The 26,123-nt window shown below is 35.5% G+C and overlaps 1 protein-coding gene across 6 annotated transcripts in view; it reads right to left on the minus strand.

Annotated features, from left to right (window-relative positions):
- rock2a (rho-associated, coiled-coil containing protein kinase 2a) overlaps positions 1–26,123 on the minus strand; it is an 84,429-nt gene that overhangs the window by 29,015 nt on the left and 29,291 nt on the right. For all 6 annotated transcript variants that reach the window (XR_012388428.1, XM_073919311.1, XM_073919313.1 and 3 more), the window contains exons 2-8: positions 12,222–12,303; positions 8,682–8,782; positions 6,618–6,755; positions 5,111–5,371; positions 436–580; positions 207–345; positions 23–114 (exon numbers count right to left, since the gene is read on the minus strand). Coding sequence is in view for 3 of the 6 variants with exons in the window: in XM_073919311.1 (XP_073775412.1) it covers positions 23–114; positions 207–345; positions 436–580; positions 5,111–5,371; positions 6,618–6,755; positions 8,682–8,782; positions 12,222–12,303 (958 nt within the window). In the remaining 3 variants the exon portion in view is untranslated. The remainder of the gene's footprint in view (positions 1–22; positions 115–206; positions 346–435; positions 581–5,110; positions 5,372–6,617; positions 6,756–8,681; positions 8,783–12,221; positions 12,304–26,123) is intronic.

Genomic DNA, 26,123 nt, shown 5'->3' on the forward strand with positions numbered 1-26,123 from the left:
AGGGATCAGGAGATTTACTCACTCTCTCTAATAGTGCTGAAGGTCCACTGGTCATTTCTAAAGAAAGGATGTCTTTTAATTTCTTCTACACCACTTCGACCCAGGCGAACCTCCCTACCAAACACAGGAATCAGCAGTCACATCGGCAAACACATGAGCACTGGCAGCTAATCATCCTTATGAAAATAGTACACACAAAGTCTCACCTGTCAGTAAGGAAGGCACAGATAATGTTTTTGCCTTCTTGAGAGATCTCAACATCATCAGGGAAGTTGAGAGAGTTCTTATGGTCCATAATCTTGCTGTATGTCCCCACAAGAGAATCAGCGTAGAACGGTGTATCACCTGCAAACATTCACCTTATTTAAGTCAATACCACAGCATACTGTAGAAAAACAGTAATACACACAAACATATTCAAAACTTTTCACTCACCAACCAGCATCTCGTAGATAAACACTCCCACTGACCACCAGTCACACTCGCGACCATAGTATCCGTCTCCTCCCTGAGACTTCAAAACCTCCGGCGAAATGTAGTCTGGGGTTCCTACAGCGGTGTCACAATGAACCATCCCTGTCTGTAATCAATCAGCCAATAAAAAAAAAAAAGTCAAAACATGAGCTTTACTGTCTATCTATACTAGTGTAATATACACAATGTACTAGAGCTGCCAGGTCTTAAAACTCTTGACAAATACCATCACCGCAGAGGATACAGATCTGAAAGATCAGATAGCAGCAGTCATGTACAATTATAAAACAGCTTCAGTCTTTTCAACCACACAGTATTGTATTTTTAATGTTCCAAACATTGAGCAAATTAATGAATTCACCAATAGATCATTTGTAAAAGAACAAATGCATTTTTATTCAGTAGTGAAACAAATGAGTGTTGATGAATCATTCAATCAAACTGATTTTTAAAGTACTTGTTTAAATGAATAAAAGTAATGGTTCATTTGGTTCTTTATTGCAATATAAACACACAACAAAAGGTAGAAAAATAGATCAATTAAAAAATTTTGTGATAAATTCTAAAATCTTTTCAGGGAAAATTTTACTGAACAGTTCCCTGAGTGAGTGTACTTTATAAACAAGTTTTCTACTAGTTGTAATATTATGAGTTGAATAAAGATGTTTAATGTTGCAAGTTTTTTTTTTTTTCCAAAATCACACTCCTCTAACCAGATTACTAGTCATATTACATTTGCTTAAATGCAAAGGTGAATGAATTTTTCTTTAATTTCTTAAAACTCACATTTATGTTATTCAAAGGCATCAGCCGTTTCAATCTATTATTTCTGCAAAGAATCAAGCCATTTTTAACCCTCAAAAACGTAGCATTCAATTTGTATACAGCACCAAAATCTTATCAATGTGTAGTTCTATTTCTTAACTCTAGATAGCAGCATAAAATCACAAGTAGTGTGTCCAGCCTCGTTTCAGTGGCTGGATTGTGACTCTCAAGGGCAGACAGAATTTAACTAGGACTTGAGTGGAAAAACTAGCAATGAAAGTTGACAAAAATGCCCCAGATATGTAAAAAGTAGAGCAAAAAAAAGAGCAAGCTCCTGTAATGATTTACATGTGCTGGTATCTGTTACATAACGTGAAGCATTTCATAACAGTCTATTTTAGGACTATCTAGTTGAGTTAAGCATACAAACTATCACATATTACCATCTCTGGTGATTGCTGCTCAGTGAATAGCTCATTTGAACATTCAAAACACGTAAATGTAAACAATCATTGCAAGTGTTTATTTATTATATTCTTGACAATTATGCTACTTATGTCTTTGATATGGTGGTAGTTAAGCACAGTGGCTCAACTAGAAAGTAAGGGGAGCGGTTCTCAGTTAACAGTCATACAAATTACTTAAAAATATTTAAATAAATAACAGACTATTAACATTATAAGATAATCTATATCCCAGTTAAAGGGCTAAAATCTAAAGTCATATTAAAGAAATAATAAGAAAATAACTATACATTCATTTATATCATACAGATTTTACAGAAATTCCATTTTATTTATGCTATGGAAACAGTTGGAAACAATTGTGTATTTTTGGTTGATTCTCTCAACTACAGACGACATTTAAAAAAATGTTATTTAGAGCATTTAATATTAAAAAGTTTTAGACATGTATTTAGACAAGACAATATTAATGTTCAAAAGAGTAAGGAAATCAAAATTTGGTGGAATAACCCTGACTTTCAATCAAAACAAATCCATACAATTGCCACAGCCATAACACGCTGCAGCCCAAGACCGGTTAGTCACTGAAGCTAAGCAGGGCTGAGCCCGGTCAGTACATGGATTGGAGACCACATGGGAAAAGTAGGCTGCTGTTGGAAGTGGTGATAATGAGGCCAGCAGGGGGCACTCAACCTGCGGTCTGTGTGAGTCATAATGCCCCGGTAAAGTGAAGGGGACACTATACTGTCAGTGATTGCAGTCTTTCTGATGAGATGTGGTCATTAAAAATCCCATGTCACTTCTCATATAGAATAGAGGTGTAACCGCGGTGTCCTGGCCAAATTCCCTCAATCAACCCTTACCAATCATGGCCTCCCAATTATCCCCATCCACTGAATTGGTTCTATCACGTTCTGTCCACTCAACCAATAGCTGGTGTGTGGCAAGTACACTGGCGCCGTGTCCTGTAGCTGCCGTTGCATCATCTAAGTGGATGCTGTAAACTGGTGTCTAAATTAACTTTTCATTTATTAAAAGCCGAAATATTGCCAGACAGACAAAGCAACTTACGGTTTTTGAAGAGAGCGTCCTCAGTGATAAAAGACGCGCGCACACACAGGTTAGCCTACACTCTTGTCGGCCTATTCATTATTGATTTTTTTAACATTAAACGCATAATAATCAAGTGCAAAAAAGAACAGCAGGGGTCCGTTCTTCGTACGTGGATTACTCAGTTAGCTGGATTTGGATATTGACGATTTGACATGATCCAGGATTGTTTCGTTCTTCAAAGCTGATCCGAGAGTTGTTGTCATGGCAACAGTTCTGCTAGGTCAAACCTGATCGGGAGCAGGTTCAATTCATATAAACAGGATTAGATCGGCTCAGTTCAAGCAAAGATAATACAGAAAGTATGTTCCCAATTCTGATATTTTCTTACAGTAGTAGTTATATACACTTGGGAAAATGGTACATATTTTTAAACTATGTATTTATATAAAGTTAAAGTCATTAATAAAATAAATAAAGTTATACATATTAATAAAACGTATGCAATCTGCACCCTCGAAATGAAAGTACAAAGACTGCCATCTGGTGGTGCAAAGAGAAAACTTATTGATATGAACTTTTTAGATCGCTTTAGTACAAATTGTGTATAATAGAAATGCACAATATGTGACTTTTTTTAAAGCAATAATACATTTATGCAGTCATAAACATGTTTTGATAGTTATGCCAGTGATTTGATGCTTCACAAAAGTTGCAGACACCTTTACCAATATGAAAATGCTTTTGTAAACAACCAGTTATTCTTTACACCGATTAAAAAACGGATACTATTATAAAGAAAATCTTTTCTAAATGTGGAACTAAATACATTGATTTGCATTGAAATGCATGATGAATACTCTTGTCTTGACAAATGAAAGTGTAAAGCCTGCAGCTCACAACAAATGTGGAAAGTTCTTGCGTGTCATATTAAACAAACCGTTTACTGCTAATTTGATGTAATTTTGCTCACATGGATAATTGAATATTAATCAGATGATGTCATTACGCTGCTGTGCCGTCAGCCAATCATTGCATTGCTGATCATGATTTCGAGGATCGATAGATCTGTCCTTCACAACACACGCAGCGATCTCAGATCAGTTCATCCAGACATTCTAATCTGATTCGCGAACTTGTTTGAAGAACCAAATTAGCGAGAGATCAGTTATCAAGATTAAAAGATCCAGGATCTGCCAAATAATCTTAGATCATTTAAGCGAGGTACGAAGAACAGACCCCTGAACTTCGGAAAAAGTGCTCACGGCTGTTGCCACGATGGTTGCTTTGTTTCTCTGCAGTTGACTTATTAATGGCGCGGCATTGCTAAATCACTCTTGTTTTAATAACAAAAAAAGATATTTGTTATTAAACATTGTGAGATGATGGTCGCGTGATTTTTAATATTAGGGTATGCGTTGCGTATTTATGGCTATTGATCTTATCTACCCGCGACCCACCCATAGTTGAACATCAAGTATATGTGTGTTGAAAGTGCGTGTATAAGTTAGTTGTTTCCTCCAACTCCTGCCACCTTTGTCAGGAAAAGTATTTTGCTTTGTGTTTTGACACTCAATCGTCCGCCATTCTCTTTTTGTAAATTCGACTCCTCTCGTTCTCTTCATGTGATAAATGAAATATGCATTGAAGCTATGTTCAGATGATAATTATAGAGCATGCTCTTGTCTTAAGTAAATTGTTTAGAATTATGTTTCCCATTTAATTCAAATAAATATTTAATTAAAAAAAACGAATACTTAAAAAAACAAATCTGGGGATGGTGTCACGGTGGAAAAGTGATGTCACAGGTGTTGCGTCTTAAAACCGGTATCACCATCAAAACCGTCTATCATGGCAAACCTATTAATTAATACTGTAAATCCAAAGAAAGTGAGAATTTACTGCTTTAATTCTTGATAAATGGCCTATACTATTGCAAATAAAGCACAATTCATCATGGGAGTGAGATCATTCCCATCAAACACATTAGGTGAACCATTATGGTCACATCCACCAATGCTAACAAGCTACAAAACCAAAACAAATGTCAAATCTGGCCACATTTAATCATCAGTCAACATGAGCTGAGGATTTTTAAAACACAAACGCTTCTTAGTCTCAGTTTGACCCTCTGACCTCTGAACCCACCTGAGGTCTTCCTCACTCACATAGAGAAATCAGAGGAAGGCTGACATTTTTTTCCTTTGCTCTCATGAGTCTGGACAAGAACTGGCATGCGTTCAAGGTATTTGACTTGCAATTACATTCAGGGGTGACCTAAAAATCCCTGTACTCAAAAAGCTCAAGCCTGAGAATTACTGAAACCTTGGTTGTGCAAAAAGCAGTTGATCCCTCACCCCATCCATTTTCATGCAGGTCCCGAAGTCTGCCAGTTTGAGGTGTCCGTAGCGGTCCAGCAGCATGTTGTCTGGTTTGACGTCTCGATGAATGAAGCCCATGGAGTGAATAGCGTCTAAAGCCAACACCACCTCTGCTGTGTAAAACTTTGCCCACTTCTCTGGGACATCATATGTGCTGGTGAGATTGACTAGATCTCCACCTGGCATGTACTCCATTACCATGTAGAGAGAGCGGTCATCCTGGAACGCACAGCACAGCTAAGGGAAAAAGAAGAAAAAACAAAAGAGGGGAAAAAATGAGAAAATATTAGGAGTTGTTTTTATTACCCTCAAATTCTGACAGAGTGTGCATAGGGATATACTGATATAATAATTCTAGACCAATAAATATAGCCCCATTATAGGTGCTGTATGTAAGTTTTTGACTCTTCTAAAGCATAAAAATACCATAGTATGTTTGCAGATATTTATGAAACATGCTAAGTGAACATACTTGTTTATCTGAAAATGCTAAAAACTGACTATGCTAAAGTCAGTTATTCTGCTTTGAAAATGTCTGTTACATGCTGGTACTGTCTTTGTTTTGGTGCTTTTAACCCACCCAATGCCAATTATTTTAAGCACCCTGAGTTGCCTTGGTGTAAAACAGCGAATTTGATTCATTCAGTCAGGAAGGCTCACAAAGCATGCATCCACATTTCCTCTGGAGTTTCATGTAATTTCATTTTTAATTTGTCAACTTTAACTGCAATTTGCTACATTCACTTTCATTCAGGAACATTTCATGCATGCCCCCGTGTAAAAGTATAAACTGCTGAAAGAGTGTTGTTATAATGGAATTTGATACTAGACATCGCATGGGGAAAAAAAACCCTGCAGGTATCTGTGGTCTTTCACTGACTCAGTAGGTGCAGAGAATAGTGTCAAACAGCTGTGTGTGTATAGACTATCATGTTGCAAAATGTGGCAAAAATCCTACACAACAGTAATAGTTTGATTAAGGTGTTTACATATCTGTACTGTACTTTAAAAATGTGACTAAAATAAGCATAAACCACGTTTAAAAATCGCTGTTTACATGGTACCCCTAATTTTATTATTGTCTTAATTGTATCAATATCTGATTACTGGTGTCCATTTCAACATACTCATTGTTACTTTTGAGTAATTTAATCGGTCCTTGATGGATAAAACTATTTTTTAATTAAAAATATAAATGATTGCATTCATACAGAAGATAACAAGTGGATTTTTGAAGTGGATCAAAACCCTTTATCAAAATTGTCCTAAAAACTATTGAACATCACCCATTCTTGTCTTGGACATTTTTGAGAAACTTTTTTAGTCCTCTTCAAATGTTGACTATTGCAGATATTGTGTAGTCATGTAACACAAAATATGGAAATAGCACACTCATTTAATATTTAATGTTAAAAACACTGTTGCACATATAAGTAGAGCATTCATTCACAAGTTTTAGTAAAAAAAAGTCAGCACAACCTACCTGTACGACCCATGGGCTGTCTGCAAACGCCATGATGTCCCGTTCCTCCCAGAAGAAGGCAGAATCTGAGCGTTTGATCATTTCGAACTTGCTGAGCACCTTCATGGCGTACACTTTCTGAGAGGCCTTATGCCTAACCTGCACAGACACACACACGCATCATAACATACCCACATCACACACACCTCCTGTGGGATCTAATTCATTACCAACACACTCACAAACCACATTTTAGGTTTCAGACAGTGCTTGTGCCTCACTCCCAAAATGATAAAAATAAAACCATTAGACAAGCTGTGTTCTGCCCTCGACACAGACGTGCCACATTTTTAAGCACGCTCTCTGTTGTTGTGCTTTAGGCGTAACGCACCCACACAGCCCCGTCACACCACTGACAGAGGAGAATACTGGGTAATCATGTTGTTTGTGTCTGCAGGCTTGTCCAGACGCATCCCACTGCATCCTCCCCTGACTATCACAAACACACAGCCAGATTCATCGCTTTTACACATCTGACATGGGCATACACAATAACTAGGGGTCCCATTCAACAGGAACTAAATAAAACAGTGGCAAAACTGCACACATTTAACACATAGCATAGAACACAGGAGAACATAATTTACACCAAAGTGGATCTATAAACCTTCATTAGGACTGGGTATCATTTTATTTGACATAAGGGATGAAAAAACTATGAATTGATGATAATTGTTGATCATTATGCACAATTGGTTATGCACAAAAGACACAGCAGATATGAGGAGAAAATTTAGAGAGCGTATCTGAGTTTAGTAAAACTCTAAAATACTGTGCTTGATTAAACAGATTGGGGAAGAAGTAGCATTACTGCAGAGCATCTTGCATTGATATGGTTGATGATTAATTGACTAATTGTAAGTTAATTTAAAACCACAAATATTCATGGGAATTTGTTGAAATAAGCATTTGTATTTCATTCTTATTTCATTTATTTATACAGGGACAATGTACAACATGACATGTTGCGCCAAAGTTAGCTATAAAGCTAATATTTACATGTGTAATCCCCTGGGCAGGCAAGCTGTAACAAATTTAACAATATTCATTCATTCATTCATTCATTCATTTTCTTTTCGGCTTGGTCCCTTTATTATTCTGGAGTCGCCACAGTGAACAGCTGCAATCTACCACAGGAAAACACTCATTCACTCTGATTCACACACATACACTACAGACAATTTTAGCTTACCCAATTTACCTGTACCACATGTCTTTGGATTTGTGGGGGAAACCGGAGCACCCAGAGGAAACCCACGCGAGTGCAGGGAGAACATGCAAACTCCACACAGAAATGCCAACTGACCAAGCTGAGGCTCGAACCAATGACCTTGTAGCTGTGAAGCGACAGCACTACCTACTGCGCCACCGCATCACCCAAATTAAACAATATATTTTTAAAAAATAAATATAAAAAATTAAATATAAAAAATAAAAAAAATAAAAAATTAGTTTTTTGTTTAATTTTAGTTTAATTTTACATATTTGATTTTCTTAAAGCCAAACTTCAAGAACAGTTTTTAAAATTATTAAAAGTGGTACTCTCTTAAATATGCACTGATTTTTTATTCCATCTTTCAGCTAATTTGACTGAAAAAAAAACCCGGTAAAAACGGTTCTCTTGTGTTTGATTGAAAAATCACATTTAACTGATGACCTAGTCTGTCTTATATTGTATCTGGCACATAAAAGCAAGGAAATGATAGATAAAACAACAGAGCATTCAGTGGACTGGTTTTCAAAGTATCTCTATTTCCAGTAGACAAAACTGTATTTTTTTTTCCAATTCATTGAAAATAGGCATTTTTCCAGTACATTTTTCACCTTTTAAGATTAAAAATTTGAACAACCAGTTAAAAACAAGGGGATTCATAATATTACAAACTTTGATTTGAAGCAATGAAGTATATTAAAAGGCAAAAGAAGTAGACAAAAGGCACTAGACTGAATACTAAAAGCTTTCACAATGGAAAGAACTACATTATCAAATAGAAATTCGAATATCGTGAAATTGAGTTTGCTCACCAGCTGGACTTCCCCGAATGCTCCTCTACCAATCACCTTCACTCTGTCAAAATCCTCTGGCCTCATCTGGAGCTCCCTTATATGGTTCATGACTTTCTCATCTGCACACACAACACAGCAAAACTACATTACCTGGGTCACATCATTCATAACTGACAAAATAGTATTATTTTTCTGGTGAAACTACCAGTTAATAATAAAAATGATTCATTAGTAATGGTTCACCCAAAAATGAAAATGCACTGACTATTTACGCTCCCTCAAGTGGTTCCATACATTTCTGAGTTTCTTTTGAAAGAAAGCTAAAAACATGTAACATTGACTTCCATAGTTGGAAAAACAAATACAATGGAAGTCAATGATTATCAGCTTTCTTCAAAATATCATTTGTGTTCAACAGAAGAAAGGAAGTCAAACAGGTTTGGGGGAGAGTAAATGAAAGAAAAATTTTCAGTTTTGGTTGAAAAATCCCTTTAATTGTCCAATATTTTTTATTTCATTTGTTACTTTTTGACCAAATTGTGTACGTATTCTTACCAACTTTTGATTGTGCTAAATATTATCATTTTTATCACACACACACACATTTATATTATCAGGCTGTGATGTAATGTTCTTTTTTTTTTTTAAATATAGCCACTGACAATAAAAAAAGTACTGGATGAGTACTACTAAACAAGGGCTGCACAATATCATTCAGCATCGATATTGTGATGTGATTATTCACAACAGACACATCACAGGATATATGCAATGTTGAGTTTGTATTATAATTTACCATTTGCATGCGTTTTTGATGCCTGTATAATGGTTTTAAAAGCATTTAGGCATAAGAAATTTTACCAATTGCAACCTTAACAACGCTTTATTTTATTGAATTATTTGTATTTTTATCATTTAATTACTTAAAAACTGTTAGACTCAGGAAATGATAAAACACTTTATTTTTGTTGCATCTTTTTCTTGATTGTATTTGTAGATTGTTATGCATGAAAATACTCACAACATGTGCAAATACAGCAAATACACTGTGAATAGTACAGAAATTTATAGATCGTTTATTAGATTTTATGGAGATGCACTTCCAATGGAGAATCAGTGTGTCTAACATCTTATTTTTTCCAAATAAAGATATTAAGTCATCTGGTGTATTTATATTGCAATATATATATCACAAAATAAAAACATAAATATCGCAATGGTAGACTTTTCCAATATTGTGCAGCCCTTAACAATGAATCACTGTTGTTTTCTTCACAAAAGCACTCAAAAATATTGAGTATAAATGCTGGAGTTTAATAATTATTCATGTGTAGTGCAACATCTCCATCATGAACGACAATTATCAAAGGCCAGCACAGAGAGTTTGGATGAGAGGACTATTGAGTCACACTCACTCCTCTAAGCCACACATTATAATGTCCATATGGCCATATGGTCTCCATGACAACAGGGGGAATCAGAAACCAAATCTGAACAGAATGTGAAAACTCGTCAAAAAGTTTAATAGTGCGTGAACAGAACACACAGACACAGATGTGTTCACACAGGCACGGTGCAGGATAATGAATGGAAGCAAATATCAAACATTAGTCATGAAGAGAAAATGAATGCTAAATTACGTGCACAGCTGTCACAGAAATTACCAAAGTTGTCTTCAAGTACGATTATTTCAGCACCATCAATGAATCATAGCTTATGCATGTATCAAACAAACTTGAATGATGCTTAAAGAGACAGTACACCCAAAAAAGGAAATGTGTTGTTTATTTATTCACCCTCAGGCAATCTGACATGCAAGTGATTGTGTCTTCAATAGAACATTACAGAAGATCTTTAGGTATGTGAGAATAAGTTTTAAGAGGCTTTCTTCAGAGTTCACTTTCTTGCACAGACTGATAGTTTCCCTCCAAAAGACCTCAGTATAACACTAAAACCCACATGTAGTCAAGTTTGTTTTGTCTGGTAAACAGATATTTCACCCAAAAATGTCTTGTAACAATCACTCTTCCTTCACTACTTGTAAACCTGTTTGACAGTTTTATTGTCATCAGTTGAACAAAAAAGAAGATACTTTGAAGAATGTTGGTAACCATTGCATAGAATTACTTTTTCCCACTATGGAGAACATTGGTTACAGGTTTTAAGCTTTCAACAGAATAAAGAAAGGGTTGGAACTACTTGGGGGTGGGTAAATAGTGAGAAATTGTTCATTTTTGGGTAAAGTATCCCTTAAGGTTTTTAGATTTTCAAATGGCAGATAACCATTGACTTGCTTTAGATCAGATGACAACAGTTTCAGATAAATAAAAAAAATCTTTAATGCTCAACAGAAAGAGAACCATTATTATTTAAAAAAAAAATAAACACTAGAGTGAGCAGATAAAAACTATTTGTAAGTTTGGGTGAAATATATTTTTAATATCCAAGCTTCCTGCTTTAAAACTGCATCATAATCAGCAGTTTAACCTGCAAGCCATTTCTTCAAAACCAAACATGCACAGTTTTCATGATACGTGCTGACAGCTCTTAATTTATGTGATGAGCTTCAGTGTTGTAAAATGAGGGGCTCAAATTAGGAAGAGCCAATCAAAACAATTTATTTCAAATAAATGTTGTTGATGTTGCAGCAGGAAGCGGCCTCATTGTAAAATCATGATGCCACCATTAAGTATTTCCTTCAGCCACACAATAACACAGAACAACTATCAGACAGAATCTGTGGCCTCTTAGTCCGCATTTACACTGCACTGTTCAAGTGACTCAATTCCAATTTTTTTTTCCCATGTGGCACAGATCAGATATGGCCCATGTACGTGCAAGCAGGAACAACACAAATGGATTCCGATTCACTCAAATCAGATTCAGGCCTTTGTGGAAATTTATCCGATATGAATCGGATTTGTGTTCTCGTGTCTGCAGTGTAAGCAAGTAGATCGGATTTTCACCTGTCAATGCAAGTCGTGCGTCATTAAAAACCATAGCAAATGACGTCAAGTCTGACACTCTCATTTCAAAACAGACTTCAGCAGAGTCCCAAACCTTAAATCTCATACACAAGGACTTAAACAGCTTTTATATTGTCATATAGTGCAGGTATTTAAGCATGTTAACTAGAGCGAGAGAGAGAATGTCCGCCACGTAGCCAATATAACTAATAAAAAAACTAGTGCATAGCTACATCACGTGCATAAATTACACCATGGACATTACATTAAAATGCCTAAAGGTTTACAAAAGCCTATATACCAAAAGAAGATGGACAAATGAGAACCTTTCTTTCATAAACTATAGTAGTACAGCTGACATACAGTAATAGAAAAAAGAGCACTCTTTATTAATCAGCTGTTAGTCAGGGCCCGCTCTTTTTTTTTTTCAGGTCAATGCGCCTGTGTCATGTGCTGTGTAAATGCAGACGATCGGATAAGAGTTACTTTAAAAGATGTTAGCAGGTCATCAAAAAAATCGAATACAGTCACAAAATCAGAAATGACCACCAAGATCTGCAGTGTAAATGCAGCCTTAAAGGCAGATACTCACATCTGTTCAAGAAATTCTCGATGTTTTTATTTTTACGTAAGGCCGGAAAGTCCAGATCTAAAACCAGGGCATTCATGGAGTCCTGAAAAAGAAAAGAAAAACGCTTGAGTGAGACATTTACTCACAAAAAGTGCAAATGAAATGAAAAGTAGTTTTTCCTTCACAGTCAAATAGGTAAAGCAAAGTATATACTGTTTTCATATCATTTTTACACATTAGACTATTTCAAATAACATGCAAAAATAGTTATTAGCTATACAACAAAACTTTTTATGCATTGAGGCTATATCAAATTTTGGATCCTTTTTCTTGACCACTTTTTTCACATTTTTCACCAGTATCCCAGCTGTCAACATATTTTACTAGTCTTAATCTATATAAAGTGTAAAATTGTAATTTCTGTCCTTAATTATAACCACTGGCTTGCATTATATGAAATAATATTTATGGATTCAGCTAAAAGTCCTCTTTAATGCTCAAACAAAAGAGAAAAAAATTCCCTTTTTAGCCCACTTGTTTTTTAGTTTTTTCTTTTTGCTGCCAGCATTCGATCGTTATACAAAGTTCAGAATTTTTAACAAGTTGGTGGTGTACAATTTTAATAATTATTTTTTATATATATCCTTAATTATCATTGTCATCATTTAAAATCAAAACACCTTAGAGGCGAGACACACCAAGCCAATGGTAAGCCATTGGGCTTTGTCGGTCCAGCTTGTTGGTTTGGTGTGTTCAATACATCGACTCTCGTCAGAACTCATTGACTTCACTGATTCAGTCGATTCGGCATTAGATCCTTGGCAGAAGAGAGCCTTTTGACAGGCTATTCAGCAACGAATAAGAGCGCGAGTGTGATGTTGTGAAGTAACATTGCAAGTAAACCACGTGTCAAAGCCAGTTCCTGGAGGGCCGCAGCTCTGCACAGTTTAGTTTCAACTCTAATTAAACACACCTGATCAAACCAATTGAGTCCTTGAAACCTACAGGTAAGTGTGTTGAAGCAGGGTTTGAACTAAACCGTGCAGAGCTGCGGCTCTCCAGGAACTGGCTTTGATACCTGTGAAGTAAACAATTTAAGTCAAGAAGGAAAACAATTAGGCCGGCTGTAATTTCGCTACAATTCTCAAATAGTTGCAAACAATATGGATTATTAGATTATCAGACATATTTGCACAAGCGAATGTACTCAATGCTAAAGTGTTAACACTTGTAGTGGAAAGACATGTCCTCTTGTGCAGACTCAGAACGCAGCTCTTGTTTCAGTAAGCTTACATTCGTTTGGTGTGTTCATGCGCAGCTTTTTTTGGTTCAAACATGATCCAATGCGAGGTGACAACATGGTTGGGTTTTATTGATGCTAGTAGTTTGCCGTCGACTTGGTGTGTCCAGGCACTTGATGATAGAATAAGCATTGACGTCATTAACATGCAGTTTTGAGGCTCATATACAAAACGTACAGCAGATGAAAGATAACAATTAAGAGAACATGAGTTTAATAAAACTCTCCACAATATCCTTTGTTTACTGGTAATATCCTACTTTTTCCTTTAGGTGAGGATGCTTGTGTTTTAAGTGTCATTAGTACATCCTGTCAGGTCACTGAAGTAAAGATATTTTGAATTAAGATTAACAATTGATGATCAATCATGACCATTTGTAAAAACTGACATCTCTAATGCCAAGAGTGCCTACATTCACAAAAATAAATGAAATTAAATGCAGAGAATCAGAGATAAGTCAGGCACTTTATGTAAACAATCGCAGCTAAGCATATTTTAGCAATTTAGAAAACTAATCCCATCTGGTTACTGCTTTGGAAATGTTTATCTATTCATGAAGACATGGACGAAAACAAACAATATCCCTGTTATTGAAACCCTGAGTGGTTTGATCTACAGGCATACTTCAAGGACAGGAAGTTAAATGGCAAGGCAGAACTTCCAGCCAACAGATATTCAATCAGCAAGGCTTCAAATCAGTAGATAATAAAAGAACATCCACTTCTGATGACGAAGCCCAAACTGACAGGTCATTCATCATTTTATTCTTATTATTATTACAGCCTTTGTTACCCAGAACATGTTTCACCTTTTTTGGGCATCTGGGTGATGTCTTGTCCTGGGGGAATGTGGCGTATAATGAACGGAAATGCATTTAAAACAATTAAGCAGACGTTGAGAGCACCAGGCTCATAGATTTGTTCCAGCACATGCAGACTGAGGTGACGGCTGGCGTTTTCTGCGCTGTTCTGCTTGTAAAATGCTTTGAAGCAAGAGCAGGTTTGCTGTGACCGACATACCAGGCATGGTCTCGCTGGAAACCCTTACCGGAAAAGCACTGGGAATGTCCAGCACCACACCTCTCCCTCTTTCTTTCTTTCTCTCTCCCTCTTCTGCACTACCTTCAGCTTCCAGCAGTTTCTAGCCATCACTACATGATGTTAAATCTTGATAAACAAGCTCTGCTCTTTTTCCTCAAAGCATAAACTAATCAGACATGCATTCAATTACAATATTAACACAATAAATGCTTAGTTTTTTTGCTAAGATAATCATCAAGTGTTGAAGCAAATACAGGGTGAGCATATACAAATAACGGAGATCCGCAATATGAGATGTCAAGAGGGTGACAGCGCAAGTAAAGTAAACTGCACACACTTTATGATGTAATGCGTGGATGCGTTTCACAGCGCAATGCATAACTTAACTTTTAAATGTCCATGCTTAATCAGTCATCGATTAGGTCTATCGATTAAAGCGTTATCGACAATCAATAGATCGTCAAATAGTTGTTAGCATCCCTAAATGAAATATATTAAAGGATATATTTTACCCTAAATTCACCATACTCACCATTAAAAGGACAGTTCATCAGAAACTGAAAATACTGTGACCATTAACTCACCGTTTAATTGTCCCAAACTTGTTTTATTTTTTTTCTGATGTTCAACAATAATATCCAATAACTTGTAATGTCTTTGGCTGTTGAAAACTTGAAAAGTAAATGCTAAATTAAGATTGTTCTTTTGCTTTTTAGTTTATTTACATTGTCAGACAGCTAAAACATCTCACAAAATGTGTTAAATCCGCTGCACAAAGGGATTGGTATGCTGAAAATCCTATAAAATTGATAGATATAAACATTTTCAAATTTATCGGGATAATTATCGATAGACAAATTTTTTGCCATATCGCCCAGCTCTACTATAAAATAACATGAATAATCAGTTCAGACCATTTTGTGGTTCATCAGCACTTCTTTTAATAATACAATTAAACTTTTTTACAGATTCATTTATTCATTCATTTGAAATATTATCTGGGGGTAATTTTATAGTTATGAGCAAAATCAGACAAAACTTTCATTTTAATAGCATTTGATGATTATATGATAGCACATTATATTTTAGTAACTTTTAAAATACTTCACAAATGTCCTTAGATGATTTGGTTATTTTATTAATTTTTTTTGGCCTAAAACACTCTAAAATGTTCTTCACTATGAAAAAAATGGTTCTTTAAGGAATGTTTTCACTAAAGGTTTCTTTGAGAAGCCAAAAAGTTTCTTATATGGAATCATGAATCATTTAATACATCGCAACGAATGAAAGCTGATGTGAAATTTTCTTTCATTCGTCGCAATGTATGAAATGGAAATGGATTCTCTTTTTTAAATGTTCATGTTGCAGCAAACTATGCACAAATGTCTTGGAAAGTGCTAACTGAAATACATTGCTACCGAACATATTGCATGATCGTTTTGTGTATTGCAATTCAAAATGAATTTTGCTACAAACATCCAACGGTGTTATGCTGAAAATGTAATTCTGTGTTCCCTAGACGTGAGTGTAAATGCATTTACATCAAATTCAGTTTGTGTATTGCATTTTCAATTTCATTTAGCAACTTTTAAAGCATTAAAATGTGGATACAATTTACATATTAAAAACAGTGTTTGAAATGAGAAATGCAAACAATGTAATTTAATTTTCATTTTGCACCAAACATTGCACATATGTCTTGGAAAATGTAAATTGAAATACAGAAATACATTGCCATTTAAGATATTGCATTGCCATTTTGCATATTAGACTTCAAAATGAATTATGCTACTCGTATGGTTCCATAACAATTTGCAAATCAAAACGTGGAGTCAACTTGTAAGTCAATTGTTAATTCAAATGACTCATATGATCAACTTGCTAATTCACTAACTGCTCTGACGATGTAGGACAAGAGTTGACAACATATATTATACTCCCGTGTGTCTCGTTGCATTTCACCATATCAACATTCCCAACATTTTCCAGTACAGGCCACTTCACACATAAAACTTCTATTTAAGGAAAAGCGATGTCCCTTTCAAAGCATGCACACACACAGACGGGAAATGACACCTGCCAGCAGAGGCTCCAGTCAAACCAATATAATGTCACGCTGTCGAGATGACATCATTTCTTCACCACGTACCATGTACATGAAACGGAGCATACCAAAACACACCAAAGCAAACATGAGGGATAGAGTGAGGTGTGCTGAAAAGCCCACTCCTCAGGCCTGAAATACAAGGGGCCATCGTTACATGGACACACATGTGACCCACCTGTACAAACACCCACATTCGACAAGCACACTGCATCTTCAGCTTCAAACTACAGCTCCATTTCCTGTCTAACACATGCAGACTTTCAACTGCTCCTGCCTCTCCTTTGATTAAAGTTTAACCTGTGTCATTTTTGCACTACTAATGTGTGCTATTTTGCACATTAACCTGACACAAGTTTTTTTTTTTTTAAGTCTTGACCTTTAACTGAACAATCCTACAAAGCTGAAGAAACCCGCCGATGTGTAAACGGTTAACCTTGACCTTCAGCCTCCACAATTCATAAACCACACACACAGACACAGACACAGACACAGACACACACACAGACACACACACAGACACACACACAGACACATACATAAAGTAAATACAATAAATACTGTGAAATAAGAATATGAAAATGCAATGTGAATAACAGATAATAAAGTTCTATAATAAAGTAAATAACATTCAGTTTGTTGCACAGAGTTATCGTTTCGATCCATAAAACTCAGTGCTAGAGATGCACCAATAACACTTTTTTACAAAACGATACGAGTACAAGTATTTTAATTTGTGTACTCACCGATACAGAGTACCGATACTTCATAGATTTGGTTTCAATTATGTTTATTTGTTTGTGTTTTTTTTTTTTTTTTTGTATTGGCACTCTCTTCCAAAACCGATAGTTGCTTCCTCAGTCTGGCTATATTTCAGCTTTTAATCGAATGAAACGTTAATTTAGATGAGCCAGTTTTTTTAAAAATTGCAGTAAAGTAACTGTGACATGCGGCCACACATCGAATTTGAAGTCTGATCTCATCTCGCTGTCAAGTCGCAAAACAGAAGCTGGTACCAGCTGACAGAATACACTGTAAAAAATAAATTCGTAAAATTTACAATAAAAAAAACGGCAGTTGTGGTTGCCAGTACTTTATCGCTACAAACACGATACAAACCGTAAAAGTAATTTCTCATTTTTACGGTAAATTACCGTATTTTATTAATTTATAGAGGTAACATGTCTGTATTTTGAATGATCAACATCTACACATCTTTTATTACACAGTGAGACACGTTAGCACACCCACATGCAGATGGTGATGAGGAAGTTACATAATGAGCCAATACTTATCACAATCAACTTTTCCCACAAGCAGAAAAGAGTATCAGCATATAGAAGGTGCTCAGTGTCATCCACACAGCTACTAAACACCAGTATGGTAACACGCATAAAATTAAAATCATGAAATAAACATTGTTTATCAACATTGGATGTAACATAAATCTCTAATGTACATAACTGATGGGGAAACAACTAAAAAGATTCATATTAATGTCAACCAAATGCATAAAAAGTTATGTGCCATGCAGGGAATTCTGGGAAAGTTCATTTACGGTTATTCGGCGCATATATTAAGGAAACATACCGTTAACCAGGTTACAAATTTATACTGTAGCATTTTTACAGTTTTTTACCGTTGAAATCACGGCCATTTTTTTACAGTGTAGCTGAAGCCTTTGGGAAATCTGTCAAAATACAGCACTGAAATAACAGGCATAAATGTCTTTGAGCCAAAAAGTCTATCTGTAGGATATCTGTAAAAACAGAATCAGCCAATGTTATGTAGAGGTTGTGTCACCTAATAATTATATTAATTCTAACAAAATGAAAACCAAAATAAACAATTCATTACATTTTTCGTTTGCTAAAAATATACGGAAATAAAAAAAATAAAAAAAATCAAAGGGTGGCCAGTTTGTATTAATGCGTTTTAATATTAATAAAAATATGCTCTGCCTATTTAAGCTTAACGGCTTTATACACCGCCAACAGGCAAGCATTCAAAAATATTATTTTACTGTGTACTGGGTTATTATGTATATTTTACAATAAAACTAAATGTAGCATGTCTCGCTGTCATATAAAACATGCAATTCATAACACACCAGAGCTGTAGACCTATACTTTATGCAGTTTGTAAACTTATAGGGAGGTACCGGTCAATACTGCACACCACGTTATTGAACTCCAATACTTCTAAGGGAGATTTTGTTACCCGATAGCCTATACTAACTTGAGAGATTTCTAAAATAAAAGGCATTTTAAAAAAAGGAACAACATGCAAATCGGCAACAAGTAGCTAAAACTGGTCCAGTGGACTTCAGCACTTGTCATCTTGCTGCGTATAATGTGTATCAGCACGTATCAACTGCCGCTGGTGATAAAGAAAGAGAAAGTGTGCGCAAAAAAAGCAAGATCTTATCGTTATAAATATTCCTTTAACGATACTTATCGAAATATTTATATTTACATGGTGTTTATTAAGATTGTGTGATCTGTATAGGCTGTCTGAACTTTACAAAAGCTGTAAACAGACACGCGCGGTGATTGCAGAGATGTTCAGCTTTGACAAGGCTCTTTTATTTAGCCTGTAGTCTTTAGATTTTTATATAATGTTCCAATACTAAAAATTCTTTTATTTGTTTTATTCATAGTTTATATATAAAATGAGTGCTAGCTTGTTAAGCTGTGATCATTATGCAAAAATCATATTTCATATTCGGTTTATTTTTCAGTAGCCTAAAGATTTGTTAATAATGTTTTTAATAAACGGATTGTTTATAAGGACAAAGCTAATAATATATAATACATTAAGACATTGAAGTCAGGTAGGACAACACATTAGTGGTATGTTGAGTGGTATCAGTGCGTGGTATCAGTCTTTCATGTCCAATACGAGTACGAGAAGCAGCAGATAGTAATTACGATTGGCATGAATAAATTTTTTGAATCTCAAATTGACAGCACTCGTTGGAGGGGTATTCTGCAAAGTGAAAATGTACAAATCAACAAAAAGACCATATCGCAATTAGAGATATGATTACTACATTTTATATGGTTTATTCTTTCACAGGCAACATGGAGAGTTGTGCGTTCTGCTTTTCTTGAGATCCAACGTTTATCAGAGGCAGTTTAAACTACTTATACTAGCTCATACAATGAATACAATTCAAGAAATCAATGAAAATTAGGGATGTCCTTATCAAGTTTTTGAGTCGGAGTCCGAATTATTCGATTTTGAGCATCTACCGATACCGAAACCCGATCCGACAATTCTATAATACATAAAAAAAAGAATAAAAAAGAGTGAAGAAACAGATCCAGGATAGAGTCAATCCATCCTGCAGTAAGGCGTACTCTAGACGTGGGAGCACACTGCTGGCTAGATCTAAACTGCATTTCGTTGCATTGCACTTGTACATGTGTAAAGACAATAAAGTTAAATCTAATCTAAAAAAATAAAAGTAAAAACAAAAAGGACAAACTCTACATGTCTGTGGTGCATCGTAAAACAGGACTAATTGCTTGTCAGAAATCTTCTTATGAAGGGCTGGCAGAGGTTTTTTGATGGAATAGTGGCGAGACGGCATTTCAAATTGAAGTTATATGTTTGTTTTTGAGGTGTCTTATCAGGTTTGTTGTGTTAAATAGCCTTTTCCTATCCACTTCAAGCAATGTCGACTAGGACTGCATAATTCCGGCTAAAATGTGAATCAGGATTTTTCAGCTTAAAATCAAGATCACGATTTTCTTACGATTCTTTAGATGTAAAATAAATGTTAATATGAGTGGCCTATTTTTATTGTTAATTCTCAAACATATCATCACCTTTGAATTATAAGGTTCTCTCTGCAGCTTCAAAGCTTCAAATTGAGCTTCAAAGTTTTTGCAATCTATATAGCAAACAGTGTGTGTAACATTTGTTTTTTAAAAAAAAGTCTTAAAATGTATGTAAGAAACTTATAAAAAGCATCCCATTATGTAAATTAATTGTCATTTAATAAGAATAACTTTATAATACCTCCAGACCGCAGACATACTCGTGCCTTCCACTTCAAGCTGCTTCCGTGTTCTACTTTGCCTGCATTTAAGCAATAGTCAAGTCAAAGAAGAGGTCTAACTCTGTGCCACCGCATATCTATAGATGTGTTAAAAAATAAAGAGAAATATATAAATATACATATTCGAGTCCTGATCGGTAGTTAATGTCTGATCGAGTCTGAAACTGTGTGATCAGGCCTGACTTCCAATTATATGATGGGATCTCAACATCCCTGGTGAAAATTATTCATTTACATCTCATCCAATACACACACACACACTTACATAAAATAAAAAAATTTAATCTTTACATGAAATAAAACCTGATATATGGGTTGCCAATACAATTTGTTGACTTTAAAGACTATTCATTGAGTAATTACTATAAACCAAGTCATTTGAAAAGGTCAATGAGTGCGTGCAATTCAGGCCAAATAAAAGCAATGAAGCTGCTAACACCGTCATTTATTTATTAAATGAAGTGTGTGCCACATTATTAAGTTTGTCTGCAGGTCAAAGCACTATTAAAATATTTGACAACTGTCCAGAAACAACCTGCACACACGGTCGGGAAAATTTTATCTGCCTTTCAAACAGAGTAGAAGAAGATAGTTTTTTTTTATGAAGTGTTTGTCCTGTGAGATTTCAACTACATTTAAGTGAACGGATTTCTAGAAGAGATCTACAGAATGAAAGACTATAATCGTGTTTATGATTGATCATTTTGAGTTTAGAGTCTCACATATTATAAAAAACAACAACATGGTTGTTATAAAAGACTCATGAAATGCATAAGTGAATGCAAAAGGAAAATGAAAACACTGAAACAGAAGTGGGCGGTAAAAAATAATGCATCTCTGTGTTTTAACATTACCGCACACACACATACACACAACTGTGAGTCACTCCCACCTACACACACACACACACACACACACACACACACACACACACACACACACACACACACACACACACACACACACACACACACACACACACACACACACACACACACACACACACACACACACACACACACACACACACACACACACACACACACACACACACACACACACACACACACACACACACACACACACACACACACATCCAACACTAACTGCAATAATGACAAATGATTATCCATGCTTCAGTTAAAGCCGCAGACATCCTCTCACTCACACACCCCTTCTTAATCTCAGACTTTTACCTCATGCAACCGACAACCTCTCTGTTTATTAGCTCCCCTGTGCAACAATTAGTAGTACACTAATATTACACAGTGATTATCTGGTTGACATTTAGCTAAATAAAATAAGCATTAGTAAATAATGCATTTTAAGTCTAAACTGCTGAGGTTTCCTATACAAAAATATGTTATTACATATTTACAACATTTATTAGCCAGAAAAAAAATAGTTTACTTAAACCACCTAGTGACAAATGTACAGTAGTAGCCAATAAGAGTGTCTTACTTTAATCTTTGTTTTTTTGATAAAGGTTATTAAACCATATTTTGCAGAGTGTGAGTTATTGTGCTGGAAGCTAGGCTGATTTAGGTGATTTTAATGTAATTTATCCATGCAAGTTGTCTTAATGAGTGGTTCACCAGATTTATTCACATTAAAGTACATTCAATGTGACTGATTTACTTACAATTTCGTTCGGAAAGCAAGTGATTGGCTTAATGAATGAATCATTGAATGATGTATTCAACTGCTATTTTCAAAAACAGATTCATTCCCAAACTATACAATATGCAGTTAAATACAAGAGAATCCCAAGGACGTATCTGAAGCTGAATCACCAACCAATCAGGAGCGCCGTGTTTCCCCAAGGCCAGTCGGTGAGGGAAACTCAAGACTTCAGTAAAAGCGCAAGTACTACTAACAAATGTTGTCTCTTGCTGATCTTTTGCATCCTCTGAACCGCCTCTGTGTATATGTGTGAATGTGTGTGTGCGTTTGTTTGCTGTTTTTTCATTAAGTAGTTAGTTTCATGTATCGTAGAGTAGCTCAATAAATCTTCGTTTTTATTTTGTAAGAACTGTATTAGTGTTTATGTGCTTCGAAGTCATTGCCTCGTGCTGTAGATTTTGTTACCTTGTTGAAATTTAACCCAATACTGTGTCATGTTAATATAGTTTGCCACGGAAATAATATGAACAAGATTGGTAAAATACGATGTCTTCTATTTGCTGGACAAATGGTATATAACCAGTGTGAATAAGTGTGAAGCTTTTAATATGATTCAGTCTGACTCAATTGAGTCAAATCAAGTGATTCAAATTTTCAAGATCCGATTCCTTGAAATGAGCAAATAAATCCTGATCAATCTGTTAACGTAGGTTGATCCCATACACAGTGTTGATCTGAGATCTAAAAATATTTTGCTTTGGCTTTATTTAAAACACTTACTGTCGACAAAAAAGGGTTGGAGGAAAGACACTATTGGGTCTATAATGCAACTTGCTCAATATTAACTGTATACAATCAATGTGTAAAATCATGAGTGATGTTTTTAAATATAATTTCTCATACAAAAGATACTGTAGAGGGATAATTAGTGGGTTAGGCTTTAAAACAACAATAATGAAAATATCGTGGACAATAAATCTCTTGCACTCCAAGAGACCAATCCAAATGTTACAATTTGACAAGTTTATTTTCACACATTGTATAAATGAAAAATCATTTTATTATATTATATTATATTATATTACAAAAGAATCCTTCCTCACCCAAACTGTTGTATTTATTTGAGCTATTTTGTAAGACAAACACTTCAACTGAACTGAAGCTAGTATCTAGAAGTGAGGCAGATGGCTGATATAACATCAATGTTTACACGGATTAAACTTTTATGATGGCAAACGACACACTGAAATTGCACATGGTTTCACAATGTTTACTCAGAAATTAACTACAAAAACAAAAAAAGATGTTTCTTATACATCGACAACTTTTTTCTGTCAGATTTTGGAACAGACAAAAAGAGCACTACCACTTCAATAAATCAAGCATGCAGTTACAGTATCAATCAACAAGTCCAGCTTAAATTAAAGCATTTTGTGGTTTCATTTGTTTAACAGATGCACTGCTGTGTCACTGTAGCATCAAGATCTTGCAGTTTTTTACATCTGCCAAGATTCATTTGCTGCAACCGATAACATTTCTCACAATATAAGAAAAAAATAAAAATCACACGTGTAATCACTTTTTAAAGATTTATTACTTGATTATTATCACAGATTTGTAAAGAATTTCATTCTTTAAAAAATTGTTATGAACCACAAACAGTTGATTAGATGTTTAAAGAATGTTTACAAAATAAAAACTTTTATTTTACAGGGACGAATTACAAGTGTGCAAAAAATCTTTTTAAATCTATATCAAGTAAATTCTGCTTTTTTGAATTCTCCTGCCCCTTTGAGTTAAATACATGACGGCGTTTTACAAAAATGTGTAATTTGTAATAGCACGAATGTTGTCAACACTGATCATAATAAATGTTGAGCAACAAATCAGCACATAAGAATGACTTTTAATGAAGCATGAGCAGCATTCAAAATCTAATATCGTTAGATTTGAAATAGTGTACTTCTTGAGCTGATGATAATAACATGCACGTGATTATTGAAGTGCTTCTAACATCCGATCCTTTCAGTAACAGACAAATGCGAGAGTAAGGTGCAAAAAAACAAAGGAGTAAATGATTCTTTCAGCAACATAAAACATGAACAAACTGCCATGTTTAACTATTATCATCAGCTTTTGGACTATAATGAACTCGGAATGACGGATTTACTCTCTAACAGTGATCAACGTCATTCTCGCTCAAAGAATAAAGCTGTATAGGTCGTTAACATATCGCATCTGTTTGGAAACTAAAGTTAATTATTTCAAATATAGATGCGCAAAAAGCACACACAAATAGACAGAAAGCGCCACCTCATATTTTAAACTTATTTTTAGGCCTCATAAACAACTATAGATGGCATACAACAGATTCTGTTCTTCTTGACATCTTTGTTACTAGAAGACAAGGTTAGTTTGAGCTTGGGTGGACCATGGTTCATTGCGCACCATCACTGTATTACAATGTCTTCTCTCGGCTGTGTATTTAAAAATGCTGCTTCCTGTGTTGTTGTTCCACTGCCACACACTGGTGACGATTTACTGTGAACCAATAGCATTTTAGCTCCACCCTATTGATACTGTTCTATTGTGCAAGGTAGTCTTTGAAAGGATCCCAAGTTTGGCTTTTTGGTATCTTTGACAGTGGAAACAGACATAAATGCGTATCATACTATACTGAATGGTACCACTGAATAGAAACGGGTCACTAAGGTAGGCAAAGAATGTGTCACAGATGGCAGGAATTCTGTAACATTTGAAGAGCATTGGGGAAAAGGTTTTCCTGGTTGTTTTGACTGAGGGGGCGAAAGGAGCAGCTGCTGTTCCAGGGTAAAAATGGACAAGGCCACTATCACACCACCTTATATGGCAGTGTTTCTCCAATCTGCCCACAGAGAGAGAGAAAGAGAGAGAGGAGAGGGAGACAGAGAGAGAGAGAGAGAGGGCCTGATAAACTCTGGAAAGAATTAAATAGTCATACTTTAAAATATCCTTTCTAAACTTTCTTAATTGAAGACACAGAAACGTCAACATACACAGCAAAGTTGCTTCTTTGGAATCTAGAAAAAGTGAACCTATGAACATCTTTGTGCGTTGAGTTCTTTAAATCTATTTTAGCATATATCAGCTGCTATTTAACTCAGTACCTCTCTCTTTAATGGCATCTGTTAACCATTGACAATTTCATCTGCTGAATTCTCATTTGATTTGAAACTGACACGAAACCAGACTAAATGTATTCTTGGAGGCCGTTCACACAGAATGTATGTTTCCTCTCCAATGCACTTCTATTCTATTTTTTCTTTTCAATGTAAATGCACCAATCACAAGAGCTCTGAGTAGGGCACCCACTGCAAGCTTGTTAGGGCGCACTCACATTAGGTACAGTTGCCTTAAACTGTGCCAAAGCGCGATTGTCCCCCATCCCCTCGGCCTGCACTCACATTGCATTTTTACCTACCAGACCTAAGCAAGCTTACATCATCGATGATGCAAATGTTCAGTCTAACAGGAAGAGAAGCGCTCTCGCTCAGCACAGTGGACATTGCTTTATCGTTTTGTATTATTTTCAGCCGTTTGGGCTGCGTTGACACAGTGCCGAACAGAACCACCACTTTTGACGCTCATAAATTATCAAAAAATTCCTTGTGCTGCAGGTGATAGGAGGTTTGCTGAAGATGCAGCTGACGTGCAGTGAGGGTTTTGTGTTTTTAATAAACTAGGACTGTTTGCGTTCATTGAACTGTCAGAAGGATTAATAAATCCATATGAAACAGTTCCCTAAAAGTC

The sequence above is a fragment of the Danio rerio genome, chromosome 13 (genome assembly GCF_049306965.1).
Source record: "Danio rerio strain Tuebingen ecotype United States chromosome 13, GRCz12tu, whole genome shotgun sequence".
NCBI lineage: Eukaryota > Metazoa > Chordata > Actinopteri > Cypriniformes > Danionidae > Danio > Danio rerio.